The sequence below is a fragment of the Micromys minutus genome (assembly GCF_963924665.1).
Source record: "Micromys minutus genome assembly, chromosome: 2".
Taxonomy (NCBI): domain Eukaryota; kingdom Metazoa; phylum Chordata; class Mammalia; order Rodentia; family Muridae; genus Micromys; species Micromys minutus.
Genome location: NC_137971.1, coordinates 34,703,685 through 34,729,804, shown reverse-complemented (window position 1 = coordinate 34,729,804; position 26,120 = coordinate 34,703,685). Strand labels below are relative to the sequence as shown.

The 26,120-nt window shown below is 41.5% G+C and overlaps 1 protein-coding gene across 1 annotated transcript in view; it reads right to left on the bottom strand.

Moving 5' to 3' along the window:
* Nucleotides 1-26,120, bottom strand: part of PGM5 (phosphoglucomutase 5) — a 180,047-nt gene that overhangs the window by 126,991 nt on the left and 26,936 nt on the right. Inside the window, exons 3-6 of the mRNA XM_080913148.1 lie at nt 21,159-21,305; nt 17,903-18,028; nt 15,319-15,509; nt 14,593-14,747 (exon numbers count right to left, since the gene is read on the bottom strand). Coding sequence (XP_080769274.1) covers nt 14,593-14,747; nt 15,319-15,509; nt 17,903-18,028; nt 21,159-21,305 — 619 coding nt within the window. The remainder of the gene's footprint in view (nt 1-14,592; nt 14,748-15,318; nt 15,510-17,902; nt 18,029-21,158; nt 21,306-26,120) is intronic.

The window sequence follows — 26,120 nt, the reverse complement described above, 5'->3', positions numbered from 1 at the left end:
TGTGATATAAGACCAGGTCCTATGACAAGGTAACAACCAGTGCTGTTGGGACCTTTGCTGTGCTTTTGAATCTCCAGAACTGAGTTAGACAAACCTTTTGTCTTTATAACATTAGATGCCTCAGGTGCTTTGTTGTAGGAACAAACTCACCTGGAGAAAGACCACACCTGAGCATTGCAGAGCAGGTCCACTAGGGCATTGTATCAGCAGATAATCAGCTGTCCTTCTGGGGCTGCCCCTTCACTGATATGTCACTGGGTGGCAGTCTCTGTGTTTAGCACTAAAAGTCTTTAGCTTTCTGTGGCTGCAACACTCACTAGTCAGTTAGGCTGGTTTGCTTTCAGTGTGCTTTTTCCACATGGAACAACTTAGCTATTTTTGAAAGAAGCCAATTATACCTTTATTCATTGGGTTCTGAGTCACTCCATCCTAACAGCCTGAATTCTTTTCTCTAGAAGGTATTCCTCCCTTCCTCTGCCATCTTCTCATCATTATCTTGATTAGTCCTGCCAACATCGCAGTTTATGTCATCCTCTAGAGTTCTTTAAGGAAAATTTCTGAGTAAAAGTTAGATATTTTCTATCTCCACTGAGCACCATTTTTCTATAAAGGGTATTGAAAACATTGTTGAAAACTAAGGCAGAGATTTCCCTTTGCCCCCTTCTGACTATCCACCCTGCTTTCTTCACAGGAACACTCATTTTGGCTCTGTGTGTGAACACTCAATAGGATGACACATTTTTCAACCCCAAAGGTTCTCAACACTGAGCCTTGATCATATATGTCAGTACCCATTTCTGGAGCCATCTCGAAAGCTGTGTCTCCTTGGCCGTTCTTTATCCTCTTCTGTTCCTAAACTAAAACATGGATATGTTTCGCCCATTTCCTAATCTGGTTAGTAGTTCAGCCAAAAGCTACAAAAGTAAAATAGGAGAGATAGCATAATGAATGGTTTTGTGATAAACGTGTTCACAGGAAGATTTGTGAAAACAGATGTCTGTGTCCTGCAGTCTTGAGCCTTGAAAATAAAAGAGAAGAAGGCAGGGGGAAGAAGAGGAGGAGGAAGAAGAATGGGTAGGAAGAGGAGGGAGGAGTAGGAAAAGGAGGAGGAGGAGACAAAAGAAAGAGGAGGAGGAGGAGGAAGAAGAAGAGAAGGAGAAGAAAGAAGAGAAGGAAGAGGAGGAGGCAGAGATGGCAGCAGTAGCTTTCCCTACTGGGGTACACTTTGAATATAGTGTAATTGCTAAACTGTGTCCCATGTAGTGAAAAGCTTAGACTCCAAGGTAGTGAAACCATTGAAATTGTGGGTCTAATAAAGGGTATTTGAGCTGTTGAGGGTATACTCATAAAGGGGTATGTAGAACCCCAGTCCCTCCCACACACACCCTGTTTGCCAACATTAAGCACTTTCACATATGTGCCTCTACCATGAGTGACTGTAGCCGGAGGATCTTCACCAGAATTGAAATCATACCATGTCCTGGAGCCTCCAAAACTATGACTTAAACAAACCTTTTCTGCTTACAATGTTAGATGCCTCAGGTATTTTGTTACAGTAATAATGCAGTGGCCTCAACTTAGTCATGTCCAATCAGAACTACAACTCAGTCTGTGGCCCCAAAAATGTCATTAGATGAGAGTTTTCTCTAGAAATCTTCAAGACCTTGTCTGATATTCATTGTATTCAAGTTTTTAGTATTTTTGGCTCTATCAGATTTGATAAGATACATTTAAAGAAATTCCATTTGAGAGGTTAAATATTTAATACTTCCATCTCCAGAATCTATCTGTGATGCCTCAGAAGACTGGACTAGTGCTTTAGCAGAGAAAGGGGCAAAGTCAGAAAATAAACACTTATAGCAATAAATTAAGGTCAGCTGCTGTTAGGAAATTACAAAGTAACAAAGAAATTCATTCTCACAAATATCTCTATGAACAAGTTATCACAAAACAATTCATTATGGTGTTTCTCGTATTTTACTTTTGTAGCTTTTGGCTGAACTACTAACCAGATTAGGAAATGGGCAAATGCTTACAATATGGACACAATTCACATATGTTTTAGTGGGATGTCTGCATGATACAGTCAAAGCCCTATCATCACAATTAATGGGAGAGATAAATGTTTAGAAGATTTAATGGATTTCGGCCAGTATACAGATAGACACAGATGTGTTTTAAAAGAAAAACAAAACAACAACCAAAATCCTCCCACCAAGCGGATTTTCAAAAAAGATAGGCTTGTAGCATCCAACATGTTTCTATGAAAGTGCCTCTAGAGGAAACAAAGTTCCAAAGACTTCTTTCTCACTTACTGCAACTCTTAAAGACATTAATTAAAAGGTGAGACAAAGGGCAATAGATCTTTCCTGCATCACTAGCTAAAATGACCATACAAAGAAGAGCTAAAGTAAAGTAGAAGGCATTAATCACCAGATAATCAGAAAGTCTATGGGTCTGTGACATTCACACATCAGTCTTGCTATAATGTGATATGTACTGGGCCCATAGCAAGGAACCTCCCAACCTCTCACCATGGAGGTTACATGGAGACTCAAGCCCCTAACCTTTAAAGGCTAAGTCTTAAGTGTGCATTGTGTTTTCAATGTGAAATGTTTCCCATAAGTTCACGTGTTTGGACACTTCTGTCTTCAGCTGATGGAGCTGATGGAGCCTCCCCCAGGGGAAGTGGGTCACTGGTGTGAGGGTTGAGGCTCTATTGACAAGCCATGTTTACCGTTCCTCCTCTGCAGCCTGATTGCAAATATATGGTGCCCTCCCAGCCTTCTATCTCTGCAACCATGACTTCCCAGTCATGATGGCATGACCCCCTCGAACCATAAGCCAGAGTAAACCCTTCTGCTCTTTAATTGCTTTGTGTCAGTTATTTGCTCACAGCAATGAGAAAAGTAGCTGATGTCATGTGAGACTAATCTACCATGGTTCAGGTTGGTGTCCGTAAAATATCATCTGATAGAAACAACCTTCCTTCCCTGAGCTCCCACCATGGATACCACTGCTCTAAGCAGTGTCCCCCATCTACTCACTACTCCCAAAGAAGAGTGCTCTTATCATCTTTCTTTAGGAAAGGAAACCAGAAGAGTCAGGTAGGTATCCCAGCCCAAGGTCATAAAGCCAGGGACAGTTCAAGCCCGGGTGGTCTGCACATAGATTTCAGGGTACCACAAAAAGGACTATGTCCCAGTTTCTACAGGAGCATCAATACCCTGGTGGTTCCAAATGTTCACTTTTCTCAAATGATGGGCTCCCCTGCTGTCCTCTGTGCATGCATAAAACACCTTTAGGATGCAGTAGCATCATGATTACACATTTCCCTACTCTGTCCTTAAGATTCAGATGGGTAGCCCTCTCGGAATCTGGCCAAATACCTGACAAAAATATTCATTAATTTTGTTTTGGTGTATTTTGTTTGATGAAGACAAAAGATGACAAGGAAGATCAGCACTAGAGGTAAAATGCTGGACCAAACAGTTGATGCAGAAAATGCTGAAGATGGTTTGTGAGAAGAAAAATAAAATAGGTAAGGAAAGAAGAATATAACAGAGGAAAGGTACATAAAGGAGAGAAAAGAAAAGGAGGGAGAGGAGGGAAGGGGGGAGAAGAAAAAGGTCAAGGGCATGTAGGTAAGAAAGGACAGAGGACTGTGTGGCCTTGCTTATGTAAAGGCCACACAGAGAACCTTGTTTTGAAAAACAGTGCCAACAACAGAGTCATGGGCAAGGGCTGCCATTGCGATTTTAATGCTTTGTTCACCATCAGTGAGTACTGGAGGATTTGGAAGGACATGAATTGGTAAAAAGAAGGGGTCCCTGAATTCCCCTCTGAAACTTTACCTTGACACATTCATGTACCTCCCAGCACTTTGCCGTCTAATGGGTTCCAAAGTTGCTGCAATGACTCCTTTCAGTGGGCACAAAGAACAAATGAATCCATCGTTATCATTTCATCTACGAAGGAATGACCCTCATCCTGGCTCTGCTTAAGGAATGGGAGAGGTTTAAGGCTGTCCACCCATCCTACTGGTTATGACCCTGGTGAACTCTCTGACCAGGGTCAAGTCTCAAGGAAATGTACTTAGTGTCTTTGTCTCTCAGCCTCGGATGCTGAAATCCTGTAGACATTTGCTTCATCAACTCTGCCCTAGAGAGCCAGAGTGAGGAGACTGGAGATGTGAGCGACACCTTCCAAAGGAAAGTAGAAAGGAGAACAACCAAGTTAAATGAGCTGCTGGATCAAGGTTCACCTGAGGCCAGCCTGTGTTTGTGTGGACCAAATACTGCTTAACTATTTAGGTACTGTTTCGTCTAGTTTCTCTCCTGTTGTACAAAGGCCCTGACAGATACAATCTGAGTCCTGGATAGAGATCTTACTGTCTCAGATACAGGCCTGAACTCACCTGGGATATAAACTACCGATACAATCAGGGACTGTAGAAGTGCTGTGAATCCAAATGACACAGTCATGCCTCAGGTAGAAACTAGATCTGAGCTGAGCTGAAAATGAGCCAAGCCAGGCTTCCGCTCTCATCTGTGCAGAGAATACAATAGAGACAGCCAAGTTTCTTTTTTAAAAACTTCTTTTAGGCACAAGTATCTGAAAAGCAATAGCTAATGAGCCTGTTCCCTACTAAAGAAACTCACTGAACTTCATCAACACCACGTACATTTTGGGTGACCGGTGTTGTCTGTCTTGGATTTAAAACTCTCAGAGAGCAGGAATCTTATCTGCTTACCCTACTTGCATAGAAGACAGCCTGGCAAAGCTGCTCAAACTACATCAACACCCTTGGTGCAGCTGCTGAGGCTGATCTTACAGCTCCAAGCAAATCCTGGGGCAAGGGTGTACTTTCCAACTTCACCCTGCACTCCTGTCAATATTTTCCTGGAAGTTTCATGTTAAAGCCAGAAAGTGCTTCCTCCCAAGCTTGACTAATGAGAGGGACATGCTCAAAACAAACAAACAAATTAAAGAAACATGATCAAAATTACAAGGCCTTTTTGAGTTAAAATGATTTATCTGTGCCAGCATTTGGGCAATATGTCTCTCCGGTCTTACAGATCTGCAGGCCTCTGATTCTTCATCATGCTCTCTAAGGTTAAAGCAGTGCTAAATGCCAAGAGCATGGAATGAGGGTCACCCTGCTGGCTGAGTTTCCCTGTATCGTTTCTATATACTACTGGTTTTTCCAGTTGTAAAAATCTCCCAGCTCCAAATGGAAAAGGCAAGTCTTTGTCAAAGAGGATGAGGTTGCCGGTGGCGCATTTATGTTCTTATCCAGAATGAAGAAGAAAAAGTCCAGAGACCCCCTCCTGTCTCCTGACTTCAACCAACATTTTCAGGAAGTTCTGTGTGTCCAAACTTCTGTGGTGATGGGGGGTTGGGGGGCCATTCACAGTAAATGAGTTCCTGAGGCTGGGCATAGAGGGAGATTCAAAAGAAATGCGTTCATCTCTTTTGCATCAATTACTTGTTGCTTTTATTAAACTATAACATAAAAATTAGATTCATCATCTTCCTTTCCTTAATTTTAATGTATAGCTCCATGGATCTCAGCAAGGCTACATAATTGTGTAAACACTACCATCATCAAGACACAAGGCATTGCTAATCTGTCCAGTTACCTCACTACCCTTTTCGGTAACCAACAGGATGGCTTTCTAAATTGCTGAATCGTCTCTAACCCTTGGATTGCTTTCTACAACAGATACATGTTTTAAGTTATGTGGAACAAAGGAGGTTATTTAAGCAAACCCATCCTCCACAAATCAAAACAAAGCTACAAATAATGGTATACCACTGATTTACTGGACATCTCTGAAACCCTGCTTTAGTCTTTAACCCCAGTCAAAATCATGATGATGTTAAGGGGATTCACTCAGCATGGAGAAATCTCTCATGGGTCAATATGATTTCACCAAAGGCCAAAACAGCTTCATCAGTAAAAAGAGCAGGGTCCTGGCCACCTTTGCCGATCACAATACTCACCTAGGGCAGCATCAGGAATAATGAAGAATTCTTATAGATAGACAGAGGGGGGACTGCAGAAGCCATTCGGCTTTCCGTTCTCTTGGGAGGGAAAGGACAATGACATAGTTTGGAGCTCAGGGCACTTAGTGGCCACCCAACAGTTGTTTTCCAACAAACACAGAGCAGAATATAAAGACTCTGAAAAGGTGAAAGAAAGATAATTTATCCAACCCTCGGAAGTGCCCGTTGCTCCTCTCAGCGCCCACTGCTACTTGCAACACACACACAAACGCCCTCCCTACACCACTGTCCCACGAAATGCTGGATACCAGGCACACACACTGTCATCATCCTTCCTGGGCCATGAACGCAAACTACTCAGGAAGGAGTGCCAGGCAGCTGGTAAACCAGTGGTTGTCAACCTGTGGGTTGTGACCCCTTGGGGGGTCGAATGACCCTTTCACGGGGGTCATCTAAGACCATCAGAAATCACAGATATTTATGTTACAACCATAACAGTAGAAAATATACAATTATGAAGTAACCACAAATATAATTTTATGGTTGGGGGCCACCACAATGTGAAGAACTGTATTAAAGTGTCACAGTCTTGGGAAGGTGGAGAACCACAGCCCTAAACATCCTAGTGGTGAGCTCACTGCTCCTCCTGTCTACAAAAGCATGCTGCAGAGACCCAGGTAGGAGCAGATTTTAATTATTAGCCAGAATATGACTGTCATTTCCTCTCACATTTTGTCACATGTGACACATGCTTCATTACTCACCTGCCATTTCTAAAACTACAACTCTCAAAGGACACAGATGTGTTCAGGAAACCCACAAAGTAAGCATAGTTTATAACACCCAAATAAGACTTCTGCCTTAGGCATCCTTGGTTTTCTTTTTAGTATGTGGGTCTATTTCCCTCGTATCCAAGTGGTAGTAACACGGAATCTTCCTTGGTACAAAAGTCAAAGAAGGTCTGTTGGCAGTGCACAGTAATCGTTCAGAACTATGTACACAGATCTGGAGTGTTCTGCAAGCCATTTTCCAAAATGGTAGGTCCCCAACGTGAAGAAATGCTATTCATTCATTTACTAAATGTACACTAAAAACAAGTACTACACCAATTTATGAGGACAGGGACAGCTTTTAGTTCCAGTTATTATAGTGGCAAATGATCCTTGAAGAGTAAGCCTCACGCTCTCTGTGTTAAGGTGGAGGGCCTTTGACACCAAAGACTCAAAGGTAAGGTTAGACTCCAAACATAAAAGGGAAACAATGAGCTGGAGAGAGGCAGGTAAAGGCAGCATGCTTCCCACGAAGAAGCACCAGGACATATACTGAAGAGGTCATGGACCAGGGAAGCCATAAGCCACGTGTGTCTGGGAGGCAGAAGACATCCTAACAAGGGACTGGTGGGAAACTGTACACCCAGGCACCAGAGGACACCAGGAAAGTTTTAGGAAGGAAAGAGGTACGATTTGTGCTTTAGAACAATGTCCTTGGGGAATCCAGAATAAGGGATGAAGATGAGCAATTATTGCAAGAACCCAAGGACTTAAAAAAAAAAAAAAATGAGGACCAGAGAGCAATAAACACGAGACGAGAAAGTGGAGGCTCAGTTAAGGACATGGTGGGATACTCAAGCATGCTGCTGTGGTCTGTGTTGGAGCAGTCATTCAGAGAAAACACAAATGTTGAATGTTATAAGTGATAAGAAAGAAACCCTCTGGTCTGGAACATAGGCCAGTGTTACAGCACTTTGCCTAGCATGTGCAAAGCCCTGGGTTTGATCACTAGCACCAAAAACCTAGTCCATGTAAAAAACCAATAATGAGGATGATGATGATGATGATGATGATGATGATGATGATAGGCCAACTACAAAATGATAGTTACAACAAACCTGTCTCAGGTCCCCCAAAGGAGAGAGACCAGATGTATAGTGAGCAAGTTGAGAAGGGCAGAAAGACTGGCTGGTGTGCTGGTTGCCCTGGTGATTCTCTGGTTGTCCCCTTCCATTCCTTGATCCCCATTTCACTCTGTGCCCTGCTCTTCTTCCCAAAAAGAACTAACTCCCAGGCTCCCCCTGGATTGTCAGTGGGGGGCATCAGCAGGACAGTAGAGGGAGAGAGGACAGAGTCCATTCCTTCTCTCTCCCTGCAAGCTCAGACCTCATGCAACAGTGTCTTCGGGGCTCCAGGACGCACTGGAGCTGGGCTCCCTGGCCCATCCTCTCCTAGGGACTCACAACAGTGATTGCTGGTCACAGTGGCCTCCCCATTCTTTTCTGACCTTGAGGGGTTTCCTTAACTTCATGCCTCCACAGATTCTCTTTGGGATGCCCCCTTCTTTGGAATTCTTGGATGATGTGCAGCATGTCTATCTGTGTGAAGGTGTGTGCTCACTAGAAGACAGCATCAGCCTTTCCTGGAATTGGCAGTTGTGAACTGACCAATGTGGTTGCTGGGAACCAAAGTCACTCAGGTCCTTTGTAAGAGTAACTCTGCACCACTAAGCCATCTCTTTTCAGAACACCAGTTCCTTCTTGCGTCATTCGAACAGGTGTGAAGAGTTTCATGACAACCTGTGATAAAGGCTTTCCTGCCTTCTCCCTCCACTGTTTTACTAGGAGACTGGGCCACGTTTATCTGCTGAGGCAGAATGCTTCCATCATCTTGTTGCTAAAGCAATCTATGGAAGCTGAGTGATTGGCCCGAACTCCTCATGATGTGTCTCACGGCCATGTAGATCCTGACTGACTCAGGAGATGAAACAGTGCGGAGCTGTGGATGTGGCAAGGGTCGAGGTCACCATACATCAATAGAAACTCGAATACTTGCAGGATTAACACTGTCTGGATTCCAGGAACCAGCTGAGCATGTTCAAGATAAGCTACGGTCCGTAGTTTAGACGGAGGATTGGCAGCCAACCACAGCCAACCACAGACTCGGGGGTAAGTGTTTTCATATGTGTTATATGGGACTCCTTTCCCCAGACTCACAGCCAGACCTAGAAAACTGCATGTTTCTGATGGTCCATTACCTACCTGTGACCTCCCCAGAGAGTCTTTCTGTAACTACCCTTTCCAAGCAATGCCCCTCCTCACCAAGTTTTCTGGCACCAAGTTCCTGTCCCCATAGCTTATATCCTGATTTGTTTGTCTATGCTTTTCTCTTTACATATTATTTTCTGTCTTTCCTGTTAGACAGTGAGTTCTATGCCATAGCAGGGGACCACATCTAGGGCATAGCATGTACTTAGAAAATATTTTCCGGTGAATAAATACTGGACACGTAGGAGCCAAATATGGGGGTATGGGGAGTTGAAGGTCACTAGTGTGTCACTGACCTGTTTATACATATGGACCCTTTGTGGCCTTGTTTGTAGTCAAAACATTCTCATAGCTGGACCCTTTAGATGTCTTCAGGGATGCTAGCCTCCTGTAAGAGTAGAGCATTCTAGAACTCTCCCTAGTGCGCAGGGCTTGAGCCTGCGTGTTTGCCTTGCTTTGCACAGCCCCAAGCACAGCCCCAAGCACAGATGGGAGCTTCATAAATATTCCTGAATGATGATGACACCAGGGATTATTTAGGACCTCCACATGGTTGGAGACGGACCTCGGGCCACAAACCCACTTTAAATGTGCATTGCTTCTCAAATTGTCTGACCCAGAATGTTTTCAACAACCCAGCTCATCTGTACCACAAACTGACACATTCAGATGACAGGGTCCCCAAAGAATGCCATTTTCAAAGCCGAGAGTTTATTATTCAGGGGTAAATAGAATCTTTGTCTTAGTGATACTCTGTGGATGGGAGTTAAAAACAATGAAAGTCTTTCCTGGGAAACATCAGTTTTATCTGTGAACAATGAAAGTTTGGGTAACTCGTTAGTTTTAAAGGTGCCCTTGCCCATTCTGAAACACCAAGAGTTAAGTGGGTCATTGTCTAGCTCCCAAGCATTCACTGTTGCCCTGGCATTTGTGGATACAATCCTATGGTTTCATTTACTTCGTAATAACAATATCAATAATAATAATAACAACAGCAAGTGATCTGGACAACCACAAGAAAACCAACCTGCATTTGTTCACCAGGAAGAAAGAAGCTTATAAAGTGTCCATCATGAGAATTCACAAGGGAGCTACCCAGCGGATCAAATACCCAAAACAAATCAGCACGTCAGAGCCCCCACGGAATTCTGAATCCCAACCAGCAAGCATGAATAATCCTTTTAGATGGCCACTCACATATCAGAGCAGGCCCCTTGTGACCCTCTAAGCGGGGCTTTTGGCTTCGGACTGGACGGAGGTTTTCTTGGGAAAGTGGGTAACATGAAATCAAGAGCTCCTGGGGCATTTCCACGAGAAAAGAGGACAAACGGTTTCTGTTGTCAGAATGGAACTTCCCACTCCTGGCCATGGCTGGAAAGCTATTGACTATTCCACAGGAGAGCTAGGCAATGTTTTCAGCTGCTTCGGCTGGTCCCCTCTGGATCCCTGAGTAAGTGCATCGTGAGATACAGGGTGAAATCCTGCGAGCTTCCAGTTAACGGTGGGAGCCAGCAGAAGGCTCTTAACTGTCCTGATGACTGGCACATCATTGATATGGAGAGGAGTGACTGACACACGTTCCTCAAAAACAGAAAACAACAACAATCTAACTATTGCCAAGACAAGTAAAATATAAGCAAATCCTGTCTAAATTATGAAACAGGGCTTAAGTAGATGCCTGTGATATCAAATAAGCTACAGAATGCCAGGATCCTTTCCTTGGGCACCTGACCCATAGTGCTATTCACTCACACAGAAACACACATTCACATAAACAAAAATTAAAAGTAATAAGATAATTCTCTTTAAAAATTTTTTCTTCACTTACAACAGGACCAACGTGTAACAAGAGCCATGAGGCATCTGCACTGAAAACTTCAAGTATGTATGTAAGACATTGGAGAAAGGCTACTTAGAAATATATCCACGGACTACAAGATATTATTAAAGTGTAATCCTCCTCAAATGGCTCCATAGATTCAACACCATCTCAGCCAAGGTCTCTGCGGGCTCTGGTATGAATTGACACATCACCCTAGACTGTCTGCAGTGATGGGGAGAGCCTACTAGATACATGTGTGCTAATTAGGCAAAGAATAAAAATGTCAGAAGGATTGAGCTGATCTCAGTGGGCTGTGTTTGTAAAGATAAAGAGAATAGGGTAAAAGAGCTGAATATCTCCAGTCAATTTGTAACAGTGAAATCAATACTATTCAGAGGACCGGAAATTCCTGCAATTAACAAGCGTTGGAGCAACTGAGCATGGGAAAGGATTATCCTCAACTGTTACCACACAGCATACATAAAAATGAACCAAAAAGTAAAGACTCAGTAGGGGTGACCTTAGCCAAAATGCCCAACACTGGGGAGAGTGAACTCCAAGAGTCCACCTCCAGTAGATAGACAGGGCCTCAAGTGAAGGGACAGGGTGACTAAACCACAGTCATAAACATTCAAAAGAAAAATATGAGGAAAGTATCTTTCTGATCTCAAAAGTGTTGGATAGCAATTCCTCTGAGAACAGTCTGTCTTGGAGGGAAGCTCATTGGGAGTCAGGAAATGAATAAATAACTCAATGGCTTTAGGAAGTCCTTGAAACTGGCCAAGTACACTAGGCCCCTCCCTCCACCAGCTGTAAGGACTGTTGAGAGGTTCTCAGATAAACTGAGCTTTTTAGCCGAAGTTCAGGCCAGCCAAGTCACCTGGAAGAAACATCAGAGCTGCGGGGAAACTCTTCAGCCTTCTGAGCTACCTGCAGAATGTTCAGGAAGTTCTGGTTTCCAGCTTTCATGAATTGTCACCCATGCTAGGGAAGGTCTTGAATGATTCAGCCATTTTTTAGCCCCTGTAAGTAACTAACTCTTCACCCTAATTCCTGTAAACAACTCCAATAAACCTCAGTTCACCAAGTTGGACTTTGGTGGTATCCTTACTTTGGTCTGTCTTGAGTTCCTTACTGGGGTGAGTAGATGTTCATTCATGTCTCCCAGAAATAGTATCACACAACAAGAATAAGCAAATATTTCTCAAAGAAGTCAAAAAGCATTTATAGTAACAACATAACTAATGAAGCATAAAAAAATAGCAAGCTGAATTTAATAAGAATTCAGAACCTCTTCCCATCGAAAGGCACTCATTGAAAAATAAAAGGCAGAGGCTGAGGAGATAGTGCAAGTCAGTAAAGTTCATGCCTTGAATTCAATGTCCCAAATCTGTGTTAGAAAGCTCGGTGTGATAGCAGACTGGTACTCCCAGCCCTGGGATGGCAGAGACACACAGATCCCTAGATCACTTGATAATTTCTCAGCCAGTGGGAGACCTTGTCTCAAAACTGAAGCATGGCTGTCATCTGAGGCATGATACCTGGCACTGACCTCTGACCTCCATATGCACACATGCACACACAGAGGGTAGGCGGCAAGCCACAAGCAGGGAATATACAAGCTATACTGTATTTGACAAAAGACTGATCCAAAAATATATATTAAAACTTCCACAAATCAATAACACAAAACACAGTAACCCAACTTTGAGTACATGCAAATGCCCTTTCAATGAATACAGAATGAAAGAAGGTAATGGGTAACTGGTAAGTTTATGAAATAACTAAGGGGGGTGAGATTGTAAACTACAATAAAATGATATCTACCACACAATAGCATGGCTACAGTTAAAGTATGTTTCAAACCCCAAATATCAGGAAGGATACGAATCAACTATGACCCCCACATTTCTGAGAAATGCACACAGCAGAAAACAGTTTTCAGCTTATTGAATGTAAAACTATCCTAAAAACCAATATTTATTCTTAGATATTTACCCAGACGTGATTAAAATGTGCCAACAACAGCAACAACGAAACCTTAAATAGCTACCAGCTGCAGAGAGCCCAGCTGTCTATCAGTGAGAATTTGGAAGAAGCAAATGGAGATATTCTCACATATTAATATACTGCATAGAAAGGAGATATGTGCTTCTGACATATGCAATTGCAAGAATAAGTGAAAAAAGCATTCACAGGGATTGACATGGCAAAGGATCCCACCCGTGTCTAGTTTAAAACGGGCAGGCCACAATGGTGTTAGAAATTATGGCAACAGCTGTCTGCAAAAACCAAAAGAGATAGGAGAGTTTGGGGAATTCTGGGACCAATCCACACCTTTGTCTGAATGGTGGCTAAATGAATGTTTACACTTTCGGAACTCATTGAGTTAAACTTTCAAGCTTATACATTTGACAGCATACTTTTACATTATGAATGATTGAAAACTAAGACCACGAGAAAATAGCCACGCAATCTAGAAGGTGAAATTCTGTAGGACAACCCAACAGACCAGAGCTCCAAATATCTCTGCCAAAGGACAGGGATTGTGCTAAAGAACCTCACAGGCCACAACCAGACCCAACACGTAGTCTTGGATAGGATCTTGCTTCAGGAAAATAAACCTTCAAAATATTTTGGGGATGTTCTGGGCGAATTTAAGTGTATTGGTTTCAGATAATAAAGAAAATATATTAATAAAAAATTGAAGATTACAAATTGATAAGAAACAGCAGAACAAACCATCCTCTCTTTTTGGTATTATGCATTATACATTGGTATCATGTATACATTGGTTTTTTTACACATTTAATTATATCTGTACAATTCATGCACAGAACGAGACTCAGTACAAGGATAATTTACCTGTCGCCACAGGTAACTCTGGGAATGCTGTGATCATCTTCTCATTTGTCTGTGCTTTCTAACTTTCTGTGTGTGCACGCTCTGTTCTTATAAGAACGAACACTGTTTGAAAACATCAGATGCAGGAGCAGAAAGTAGCTTGGTGGCAGAGCTTGCCTAGCTGGTCCTAGGCTCTGGGTTTGATCAAATCCAGGTCCTACTTCCAAGCACCCTCAGAGTGAATCTCCTGGAGGGTGTTCTTGGTCATTTCATTCTCAAAAATCAACCTGTGGTGTAGCACCCCCGCTTTTACTGGGGACGAAGATGAAAGCTGAGTCCTGTATATAATCTAATCTGACCTCAAACCCCCTGCTCTTTTCATTTTCCGCACATATATATAATACACATTCATATATAATATACATGCATACATATATATATTCATACCTGCAGATTCAGGAAGACTACACATTTATGAGATGTTTACTATGTTTTAATAAAATGCATATGGATGAACAAAAAGTATCCGATGAAACAAGCTGACAACTAAGAAAACAATAGTAAAGGATTCTACGTAAGTGACATTTGGAACAGACAAGCACCTCTGGTAACAGAAATGATGTCATCCATACATCACCACAATTTATACAAGGATGGCACTGTTAGCATCCCTAATTTATAGATTTTTTAAAAATAAGACATAGAGATCAAATAAGAAAGAAGTCCCCAGCTCAGACCACTTGAATCTCATAATGCTATATCATCCCCAGTCCCCAGGCTGTCACCAGGCTTGCAGAGACAATGACTTCCAGTCACCAACAAAGGGGCCTTGGCATCAGAGGTTTACCATGTGCCACATCATAGTGATGTCCCTGCTTACCTGTCCAGAGCCATGCTGGTTGGCATACTCCTCCCAAACCCGCGAACACCCATCTGACGGAAATAAGGAATGCAAGAGAGGTTGGCAGCCATGATGGCGAGGGAGTCCGAGGGACTCACAAAGAAGCCATTTTGGCCAAGGATCATATAACGGTCCTGTGGGAAGAAGTGTAAAGATTATCATGAAGAAGCATCTGGTCTTTGTGCCCAGTCTCTATCATTAACACAAGCCACTTTCCTACCACTTACAGAGCCTAAAGCCATTTGAATTAGCCAAAGGAAGTGTGAGAAGCCATATCAATCCCTCGGGCCTAGAATCCTGATACAGCTAGAACTCGATCCACTTGCTGAGATGTGTGCACAGCTCCTTCATGCTTCAGTGGCTTCCCCGGACTCAATCCCTTCCTCCCCCCACAGGGACTGGAGGCTGGTAGTATTGATAAGTAGCCAGTCTCTTAATGTGGTACTTTCAATGAAGCCAGCAATAAATGAAAATTTATTGCCTGGCTGTTTTGCTTTGTTTTTTAAGAAATAATTTCTAAATAACGTGCATCCATCTGAAACTAAGAAAAGCTGTAACTGCTTCCTGCTGCTGCTATCTAGCAGCGAGCTGTAGAGCTGCAGCCGAGCCCAGTGCCCCATGCACCTGAGCTCCAGCTTCCCTGGTTTCTGATGTTTCTTCCATCTGCAATGAGAGGGTCAGCAGACCAGAAATCCTCTCACTTACCCCATCAGCATCAAATGCAGCCCCAAATCCATATTCTCCCCCCTTCATGGCCTCCAGAAGGGTGGTTGCATAGGTCAGGTTTGGGTCCGGGTGCTGTCCTCCAAAGTCCTCTAATGGGACACAGTTTATTGCAGAGTTGGCCGGAGCTCCCAGTTCATCACACAGAACTTTTCTTACATAGGGCCCCATGACTAAAAATTAAAAATAAAAGATAGAGGAGAACATAAAAATAGTTGAAGAATAGTTTTCCCTCGGCTTTCTTCTTCTGGTAATAAAAAGATAACAATTCATATAATAGCCCAAAAGAAGAAAAATTTATACAGTCATTTTTTAGGGTACAATATAAAATAAAAATCATAACAGTCACCCTTTATTGATCATCTACCACGTGCCAGAGGCTCTGTTGAGCAGATAAAAGATGCCAATCATCCAAAAGGATGAGATTTGTTTTTCCTCGTGATTTCATAAAACACTGCCTTAAAGAAACCAACTAGATAATAATGATTTATTACCTGCTATGGTCTATGTATTAAGCACCCCAACTGAGTATAGCAAACGCACAAAAAATTCCCTTTGCACAACTATTGTAATGTTGCCAAGTCAGCATCTAGATCCCAGAAGCTTCATATAAAGCAAGGCTCCTCTTGCAAAACAATGGATGCTAAGCACAAATAGAAGTCCCACGGTGCAGAAGACCTAACATTGAACCCCTATGTTAAGAGCTGAAAGGGTCAAATTAAAGAAGGAAAAGGTGCATGACACCTACACTCCTGGGTCCCTATATAATAGGGGGGTAAGTCCAATGTACAGATCATCACAGAAGTAAGACCAAAGGAGACATGTCTAATTAAACTCAACAGCTTAGGAAAATGATGCTCACAGGTGAGACTTCCCAGAGAATGCAGTGTTTTAAGTAGGACTTGAAGGAAGAATATAAATTTGAGAGGGGTACTAGTAGGGGGACCATACAATTGGAAGTCATTAAAATCAAGGGAGGAGAGCCTATGATATGATATGATAACCATGCACTCCTGCCAGATGAAATGTACATGAGGTCACACCATAAACATCTCTTGTCTTGTGACCCGGTCCCCATGTCCCCTTCTCTAGAGGAAGGATTGGATTTCTTTTGGAAAAACCATATTATTCTCCAAATCAGCCCATATGACTATGATGTAGCTAAATCCCACTGTCCCCATAGCTAGGGAAGTGACCTACATCTGACAGTCTGCTTCCCAGACATCAGCCAGGGTGACTGATTTGAAGATAGACATATGGTAGGAGCCAGGCAATGAAACACAAACACAAAAATTCAGGGAGAAAGAGTTGTCTTTTTCCTGAACCAGATCAGGCCAAGAACTTGAAAGAGCTTTTCCTGGAGAGTTGAATCAGCCCAAGAAGAAATAACAAAGCATCCCAACAACCGACCCTCTGAGCAAAGCCCAGGGAAGGTTGGACCCAAGTGTGTTTATGGTCCCAACAGATACTCAGCATGCCAGGCAGTCAAGGGCCACCAAAACCTTGTGGAATGCACTGAACATAAATCTGAAATAGACACCAGAGAGAAATCTCTTCACACAGGGAGAACGCCTTAAAAATGGTGAACAAGATGGAGCAAAATGTCTGAAATAGAAAAGACTGACGCTACTGAGGGCTTCTGGGAATCAGAGACTCAGAAGTCCTTACCACTGCTGCTGTGTGTGTAACAAGAACTGCTAGTGTGGACAACAGCTGTGTTCTTATGTAGTTCAGGAGACACTTAACCATCAGACTCCACAGACCTGCTGCTAGAAAATTTCTCAAAACAAATGAAAACATACATTCCCATAAAGTCTTGCTTGTGACTTCATCATAGCACCCTTCGAAATAAATAGCCCAACACCAGGGGCAGAAGGGCTAATTTCTATCAACCAGCAAATAGATAGACAAAATGTGGTACGTCAATAAAGTGGAATACTACTTAACAGTCACAAAGAACAAGAAGGGGCGTGTGATCCACAGACAGCATTTTTAAAACACTGTGATGAATAAAATGTGAAATGAAGGACTTCTGAGTTTGTTCTTCCATTTGTATGACTTTCAAGAAAAGGCAGAATAATAAAAGCAGAAGAAAGATGAGCAGCTGCCAGGGCTGAGGGAGGTAAAGGGTTGACAATAAAAGTCTAATAAGAAGCCTGTGGCCGTTAAATTTTAAAAGTTAATAAAGATCTGTGTATTTGTGATATTTCAAAGCAAAGAGATAAATACCAAAAAAAATCAGTAGAAGGGTTGAAAAGAGTTGACACTGGCTAGTAAGACACTGACTACAGAAAGGAGCTGAGCAGCTACATTTTTTCGTGATAAATTTTATTCCGTTGTTTATGCAATGTAGCATGAATTTTAAGTCAAATAGGCAGTCTTGAATACTCCACACTAGATGTGGTAAAGACCCCAATTTATTGGTTCAATTTTTGTTTTCATTTACATCAACAGAAAGTAACTTAGAATTCTAAAATTTTCTAAATGTTCTGTATATCTGAAAACAGAGAGGTCTTCTTAACAGTTCTAAGACACTGCATTTGGAAAAAACGAAACACGGGCTCACCTCCATGCATGGCATCAACACGGATCTTCAGCTGGCTAGGCCCTGTCAGCAAACTCTTGATGGCATTAAAGTCAAAGATAGTCCGAAGGAGGTTGAGATAGATGTCAACGGGGTCCACAATCTCCACTGATGATGGGAAAACAGAAAGGGATGTCGATGGCCATACCCAGAAATGATCTTTACAGTCATAAAAGAAATTTCTACCCTAATGATGAGAAATTCTGATCAAAATCCCAGCATAACCTACATGCTACACAGGCAGGGAAATGTCCACTTCCAGACCGAACCGCAAATCATAGCACAACCAAAATGGGCCAAACTTTTCAGATAAATAAAGGTACAAATAATATCATTCTACATTCTTTTTGCAAGGAACAAAAATGGACTACTAGAAGAATTTACAATGCAAGTGTAGGGTCACCCCCACCCACACCTTGTCAGCAAACACCTCTCTCTTCCCCAGCTGCACACACACCAATGCTAACAAGCAACACCACATATGCTGTGGTTCTTCCTGTGGGGTTAGCCAAACAATGACTCAGCTGGTGTGAAACACACACACACACAAGGTGTGATCCCAATAATGTGGCCTTATTTTCCACATTATTATACACACTGGCTCCAAGCACAGAACTGGTGGTTCGGGGCATGTTCTGATGCTACATGAACCCTTTTTCACACCCAGCCTAGTGCCTAATCCCCAGGGGAGTACCAGACTCTGCAGCTTTTCAGAGAACACACAAACTCTCCAGTGTACCACTTAAAGCATCATTTGCCACTTAAAACAGCAAGAATACAGCACATAACTTATTGAAAAGAATATTTTGGGGAGCCAGGCAGTTCTTTACCTACTTCCAGACTGTCAGCAGCACTTTTAAAAAGTCACCCTAGGAACAATGTGATTATGGCAATGTTCTCCACAAAGACTCAAGTCTCTCAGAAACTATAAAATCTTAAATATGCCCAAAACAATTAAAATACAAATGACTTCTTCTTGGTGGTAACACCCTGATAGCTCTTACCCATATCTTAGAGCCGCTGTCTTTCTAACCATATATATCGGGCATATTTAAATTATTTTCTTAGCTATAGCACAGATGGAGCTGTCTAGTTGTCCATATGAGCACATGTTCACATATGCACGCCCCTAGCAAGATTAATAAAAGTGCAAAAGCGAAAAAATAAATAAATAAAAAATAAAAAAAATAAAAAAAAAGTGCAAAAGCGGCATGGAGGTTATAGGGGTAACCGATTGCTTTTGGATTAGATTTTAGGTCTGTTTTGCAGGAGGTAATTAATTTCTGGCATTACAAACCTGGTCAAAAGCCCATAAGCCAAGAGAGCATAGGCTGTAGAGAAAGTCCTATTAGATGGACATGTTACCAAACTCCCAAATAAGTATATTTATGTTTATATTTATATTTATACTAATTGATTGGTGTTGCTTTTAACCTTGGCCCCAGAAGTTGAAGTGGAAAGGAGTTAATACAGGACTTATAACTTGTCCAAGTGTTGATAAGTAATTAGTGAGTGCTCAGCCCTAAATAGGATGTCTTTATCAATCCCCTCCCCTTCCAATGTAGAGAACACTACAGAAGAGAAGGCATGAAGAAAGTAAGAGCTGGAGGGCGGGGAAGGGTGGTGTTAAGACCTGTCTTGCACAAAAGGCATTGCCATTGTACTTAGGAACTCATGGCAACTATGGTTACCTGTGCAAGATCCGGCACACAAGTTCCACCAATGTCCCGACAGGAAAGCACTCATCAGACTCAGTGGTTTAAAAAAGAATAAGAACAGGAAAAGAAAACAGAGAAGGGGGAAGGGAAGAAGGGAGGCAGGCAGATGTTAAGAGTGGAGTGTGTGGGAGTGATTGGTGATATGATCAAGATACATTGTTTACATGATCAAGATACATTGTTTACATGTATGAAAATACTGAAGAACAAATAATGATATTTTATTGTTTATGTGAGCACTGTTGCTTCTCCTGAATATGACAAGGTTTCCAGGAAATTCTCACTATCTGAGCAAATTATCAACTCAAAACTTTTCAAGAAAGACGTGGTATCAATAGCCCAGAGCTTTTGCCACCACACAGCCTGTTGTAAATTCTCTGACTTTAAAAATCTTGTGCACAGGTTGGAAAGGCAAATCCAGGAGAACTTATGAAGAGGAGTTTGGGGAAGTAAATAGTATCAAAGCACATTGTATGAACATATAAAATTCTTAAAGAATTAAAATTTTTATATTTTTATATTTTTTAAAACCATGTGCCCATGATAGTCCATCTTTTTAGCCTAGATGAATTACTTGTAAAATGAGGACACCATTTGGAATGCAAACAGTACCCGATCTTGCAGAGGAACTAAAAGAATAAAAGATAGAAAGTAGTTCTATTGATACCTATGTGCCTTCTGTACAATTCTAATTGAATAAAATGGGTTGAGGTACACATTCACAGTGTGAATATTATTATAGTATTCAAACTGAATCTGTAAAATAATAAATTATGTTCTTAGTTCTTTTATAGTTTATTCTTTCAACCATATAATATTTATCAAACTCATTCTGGTAGTTTTCCCTTTTGGGGGACAACGCCTCTCTGTGGAGTTCTGGCTAGCTTCCAACTTATGACCCTGCTTCCTCAGTCTCCCAAGTTGTGAGGCTACATTGTATGTCAGACTATTTATTTAATTCTTGAGCAACTTGCCTAAAAATACTTGGGAGTTACTGAGTCCCTTTGTAAAATCTTTGAAGACAGTACTTGGTATAAAGCAGGTGATCAACCATGGTGCGTGGTGCAGAACTACATGGCTCTGACCTGGAAAAGAAACTCCTACCACCCATGAGAAATTTAACGACCTGTTACTCTATTAACCTGCATCTTTGCCTTAATTGCTTAGAAATTATTGAAGAGCAAGTTTTGGCGATCCACAGTCAACTTTGTGCATGTTATGATGCTACAAGCCATGTCCTATGTAGAAAATGATACAGTTGGGAGAGTGACTGGAAAGTGTCCAAATCAAATACGGAGGTTTCTCCAGTTTCTTTCTGTACTGCATATTGTTTCCAATGACTCATCCAGCGCCACTCTTCAGATACTAACTCAGTAATTCCCATGAGTTTCCTTCCCCACAGAAACCACCAGCCAGGACCACCACACTGCCATGCACACCTAGAATCTCCCATATGCACCCCCTCTTGGAGAGCTATCTCATGCATGAAACTTTTCTGACTTTTTCAAAATATATGTCACCTCTGAATGGTTTGAACTTGTTCTCCAGGTCAAATTCTTGTCTTCCTAGTCGAGATAGGTCGATTCGAAGATCAGGACATATGGCATATTCCTCAATTGTTTTGCTGATCTGGTAGATTTTGTCTGAGACAGCGTCTGGTGCAGGACCTAAAATTTGACATATATGTGTTTATTTTAAAGACTGCAGAATTTCTATCAGAGAAACAGTTCTGGCCCCCTGTACTAGCAAGGAAGGACTCATTTGGTCTCTACACAGTGAACGAAGATTCACAGTTCAATTAGACTATGTATCTCCCATGTCGCATTCCTTCACTGTGAACGACATTTGACCAGCCCTGCCTGTTCTGTGTAGATGAACAACCCACATGTTTGTTTTAATCCACTTCTAAGCAATGATACATACACTCTAAAAATAGTTTCCCACCTGCTGGGGAGACCCGGTTATGCAATCTGCTTTGTTCGGGCTATGAGACACAAACAGGATATACACTTGACAGAAGTGGGGGGTTCCAGATTTAAACCACAGCTCCCCAAGCACCTCAGACAAATGATTTCTACTCTGCACTACTGTCTTGTTGATATGTGATGTTCTCCAGATAAGTTTATTTTTCCTGGTCCATACTCACCATCACAACTTAGTTTTTAAAAATGAGAGGGAGCTAAAACTACTTGATATATTTTCTCAGAAGGTCAAATTGGCAACAGCAATGGAATTAAAAGCCTTTAAGTGAGCTGAGCATGGATTTAGTTGGTTTTTGTTTGTTTGGTCTTAGAGATTATTAATAAATAAATGAATGAATAAATAAATAAATAAATAAATAAAATAGTGTAGCTGGTCTTAGAGACTTTGTGGATTCATCTTTTTTCCACCCTTTATGCCCTGGTTTCACCCCCTATCATTAGATGAGAGAAAAATAAGGAGAGAGGAGAAAGAGATCTGAATTTAATTTCTTTCTTCTCATTTCTTATTTTTCTGATTTTATTTGATATATTTTATTTACATTTCAAATGTTATCTCCTTTTCCGGATTCCCCTACATATCTATCCCCTATTGCATCACCCCTCCCCCTGCTTCTATGAAAGTGTTCACCCACCCCCTCCCACCTCCCTGCCCTAACATTCCCCTACACTGCAGCGGCAACTCTTGGCAGGACCAAGGGCTTCTCCTCCTATTGATGCCCAACAAGGCCATCCTCTGCTACATGTGTAGCTGGAGCCATGGGTCCTTCTTGTTTCCTCTTTGAGCACAACTACTAACAAACTGCAACCAGCCTCCCTGAATGATGAACAACCACCAACCCTGTCTCTCAGGATATTTATGTACACTCTGAAAAGTTGGAACATTTTCAAATGTCACACAATCACAGAAACTATCTGCACCAGGCAAAAGCCACAGCTCTGCTAGAGCACGAGGCAAATCATAGTCAGCTTCTGTGAAGCAGACCCATATCCCACAGCTGAGACAAAAACAAAAATATATTCTTATAATATTTCTGTGTTTTTTTAAAAGAAATCAAAATTTCAGAATCCTCACAGAATGGCCTACAACATAAAAGACAGCTAGATAGTTTTGTGTGTGAGTTATAGTTGCCGACTATATTGTAACTTTCTACTGAACAGAAATTGCTTCTAGATTCACCTCACTTCCCTCTCCACAAAGCTATACTGTCCAATATGATGTCCATCTACCATATTTAGCTGCTGAGTACCTGAATAGTTGCTATTCAACCTAAAATTATAAATTACTACAATTGTAAAATGCATATCAAAAATTTAAGTTAGCCAGGTGCATATGCAGCAGAGTATAGCATTTTCCGGCATCAATGGAAGGAGAGGTCTTTGGTCCAATGAAGGCTCATTTTCCCAGTGTAGGAGAATGCCAAGGCACTGAGGTGGAAAGGGTGGTTGGGAGAGGGAGCACCTTCATGGAGGCAGTGGGCGGGGGAGGAGGGTTGGGATTGGGGGGAAAGAGGATAGCATCTGAAATGTAAATACAGAGAATATCCAATAATTTTTAAGTTAGTTACAGGTTATAATGTTTTGTATTTATATATTGAAATATCTTGATATAGTATGTTAAATAAATTATATTATCTAGATGTTCTTTTTATATTTTTAATATAAGTATTATAGAAAATTAATAATATATACCATTCATAATGCATCTGTATTGAAGAAAGATGCCTTCTTAGAATAGGAGACAATGCCTATAATGAGGAATGACAAGGCCCCACCCCAGCATGACCAGCAGGAGAGCCCCATCGGTTACATCACAGATGTCTCACATGGGACAAAAACCTCAAGCACACAGAAGAGCCTGGGAGATGGACCAGTCAGTAAAGTGCTTTGCCACACAACCATGAGGGCCTGAGCATGGACCCTCTGCACAAACATAACCTAAAAGCCAGGCATAGTAATTCACACTTGAAACCTTTGTACAAGGGGATAAGAGCAAAGAAATAGGCAAAGGACTGAGCTCACTGGCCAGCTAGGCTAGCCAATCAGTGTATTCCTAGTTCAGTGAGAGAGACCTTGTCTCAAAGAAGAAGGTGGACAGTGACAGAGAAAGTCATCTGATGTCAACCTCTGGCCTTCATGTATACACATAATTATACATATGTATGTGCACACACATACACACTCACACACACATACATTCTCTCATACTCACACACACATAATTAAAAAGAATAAAAATTAGATAATTTTAAAGTGTTTTTAAAACTGTAAGGAGTGTGGAGGAAGGGAGGGAGAGAGAAGGGGGGAAGACAAAGAGGGAGAGGGAAAATATAGGTTTGTACACATGAATACAGGTGTCCACAGAGGCCAGAGGGTTTGGATTCACTGGAGACAGAGTTACAGACAGTTGTTAGCCATGTGACATGGGCACTGGGAATCAAACTTGGGTCCTGCGGAAGGACAGGGGGATGCATGCTCTTAACTATTGGACCATCTTCCTAGGCCCTCAAAATTTTTTATCCTTCAGAAAAGTCTTTAAAAAGTGAATCTTGTTCTTTGTTTGCATTTTTAGGTTGCCAGATCAAAGGTTTTACTAACACACACACACAGCACACACATACATTCCAGGTACCATACTGCATTATTTGGCTGCATATATATCATGTTTGTAAAGTCTGAGGTCTAATGCCAAAGCACGTTGGATTCTGAAGCTAAAGGAAGTTCTAGCCAGTTACATAATGATCTGTGACATCACTTGGTCACCCATACTAATTTCCTCAGAATCAGGGGCACATCTGAGCCAAGTACAATGACATCCAAGTAAGGAGATGGCATTCTGAAACCATCATTTCAAGGCTGGCTAAAAACAGTCTAGTGTCTTAAAAGGTCCTTAGCATACTCCAGTGATGTCACAGTGGTGGCAATCAATGAAGTAAGTCATCATTGCATTTAGAGTCGGAAGAGGGATGGCTTGCTCATATGGGAGCTTCATATTTTCCTCTGTACTGTTTCCTTAATGGCTATACCAATCTGTGTTTTTGCCTTCTCCCTATCCTCACAAACACTTATCTCTTACTATTTTCATAATAGCCATCCTACCAAACATAAGGCAGTAATTGTCCATATGGTTCTTGGATTTGTTATCTTATTATCTAATGTGTTCTACCTAAAGAATGCCCCACACATCCTGGGGAAAAACATGTCCTGCTGTCAGGAGACCGAGAATTCTGTTCATGACTGTAAAGTCTATTTGGTACAAAGTATAATTCAAATTCTATATTTTCTTGAAAACTTTCTGTCTTGTTGATCGACCCGATCATTGAAAATCATTGAAATTTTGATATTGAAGCATCCTACTATTATTATATACCCATTTCTTCCTTTGTACCCATTAAGATTTGCTTTAGGTAATGAGGAGCCTCAGCATTGAGCAAGTATAGATTGATAACACTTATGGGTTCTTAGTGTCCCTGCATGGGGACCTTATTTTCACCTTGTAACAGTTATTTGACTTGAATCATATTTTACCTAAGTGTTGCCAGCCTTGACTTCCTTTGGTGTCTGCCTTTCAGAGCTATCTTTTTCTGCTTTTTCCCTTTTGACTCACATGTGCTCTTAAAGCTTCAAAGAGCCAACCACAGGCAGCAAGGAGATGGCTCTTTTCTGTCGCCATCCAGCCGCTCTGCATATTTAACTGAAGAAGCTAATCCAGGTCCATTCTGGACTATGACTGGTGGCGTGCACCCCGCCCACTCAGATGAACGGTCTCTGGCTGTTTCCTTGGCTCTTTGTTGCTTTCTCACACTTTTTGTAACCCCTTTTGTGGTTTGGTGACTTTTCTATACTATTAGGTGTTGATTACATCCTTGTAGACACTTGTAAACATGCTCTAGGTTTTCCTTGGGGTGTGTGTGTATGTGTGTGAGTGTGTGTGTTAACATTCAATATGAATGCTTTATGAATATTTTTTTAAAAAATAATGTACAAAGTAGGCAGGGGGAGGAACAAAAACAAATTCTTCTTCTTTCATTACACTGTTATGCTATTCTCTCTGATTCTGGGAATAAGTCACAATAATAACTTTCTTACTAAAAGTCAGCTTATGCTTTCATAAAGCAAACATGCTTGATATTCTAGATTTAAAAAGATTGAAGAGTCTTAGGGAACCAATGTGCAGTTCTGATGTGCATCTTTTATCTTTAAATGAAACAGCTATAAGTAACATTTTGACAATCACCACAAGGACAGTGACTAGAGATTAGGTTTCAGGTGGTTTTAGGGGGTTTATTATTTTTGTTACATATGTGTGGTGGTTAATCTTCATTGTCAACTGAACTGGATTTGGAATCACTTAGGAGACACATCTCTCTTTTTATTTTTAAGATTTATTTATTTAATGTGAATACACTGTCTCTATCTTCAGACACACCAGAAGAAGGCATTGGATCCCATTACAGATGGCTGTGAGCCACCATGTGGCTGCTGGGAACTGAACTCAGGACC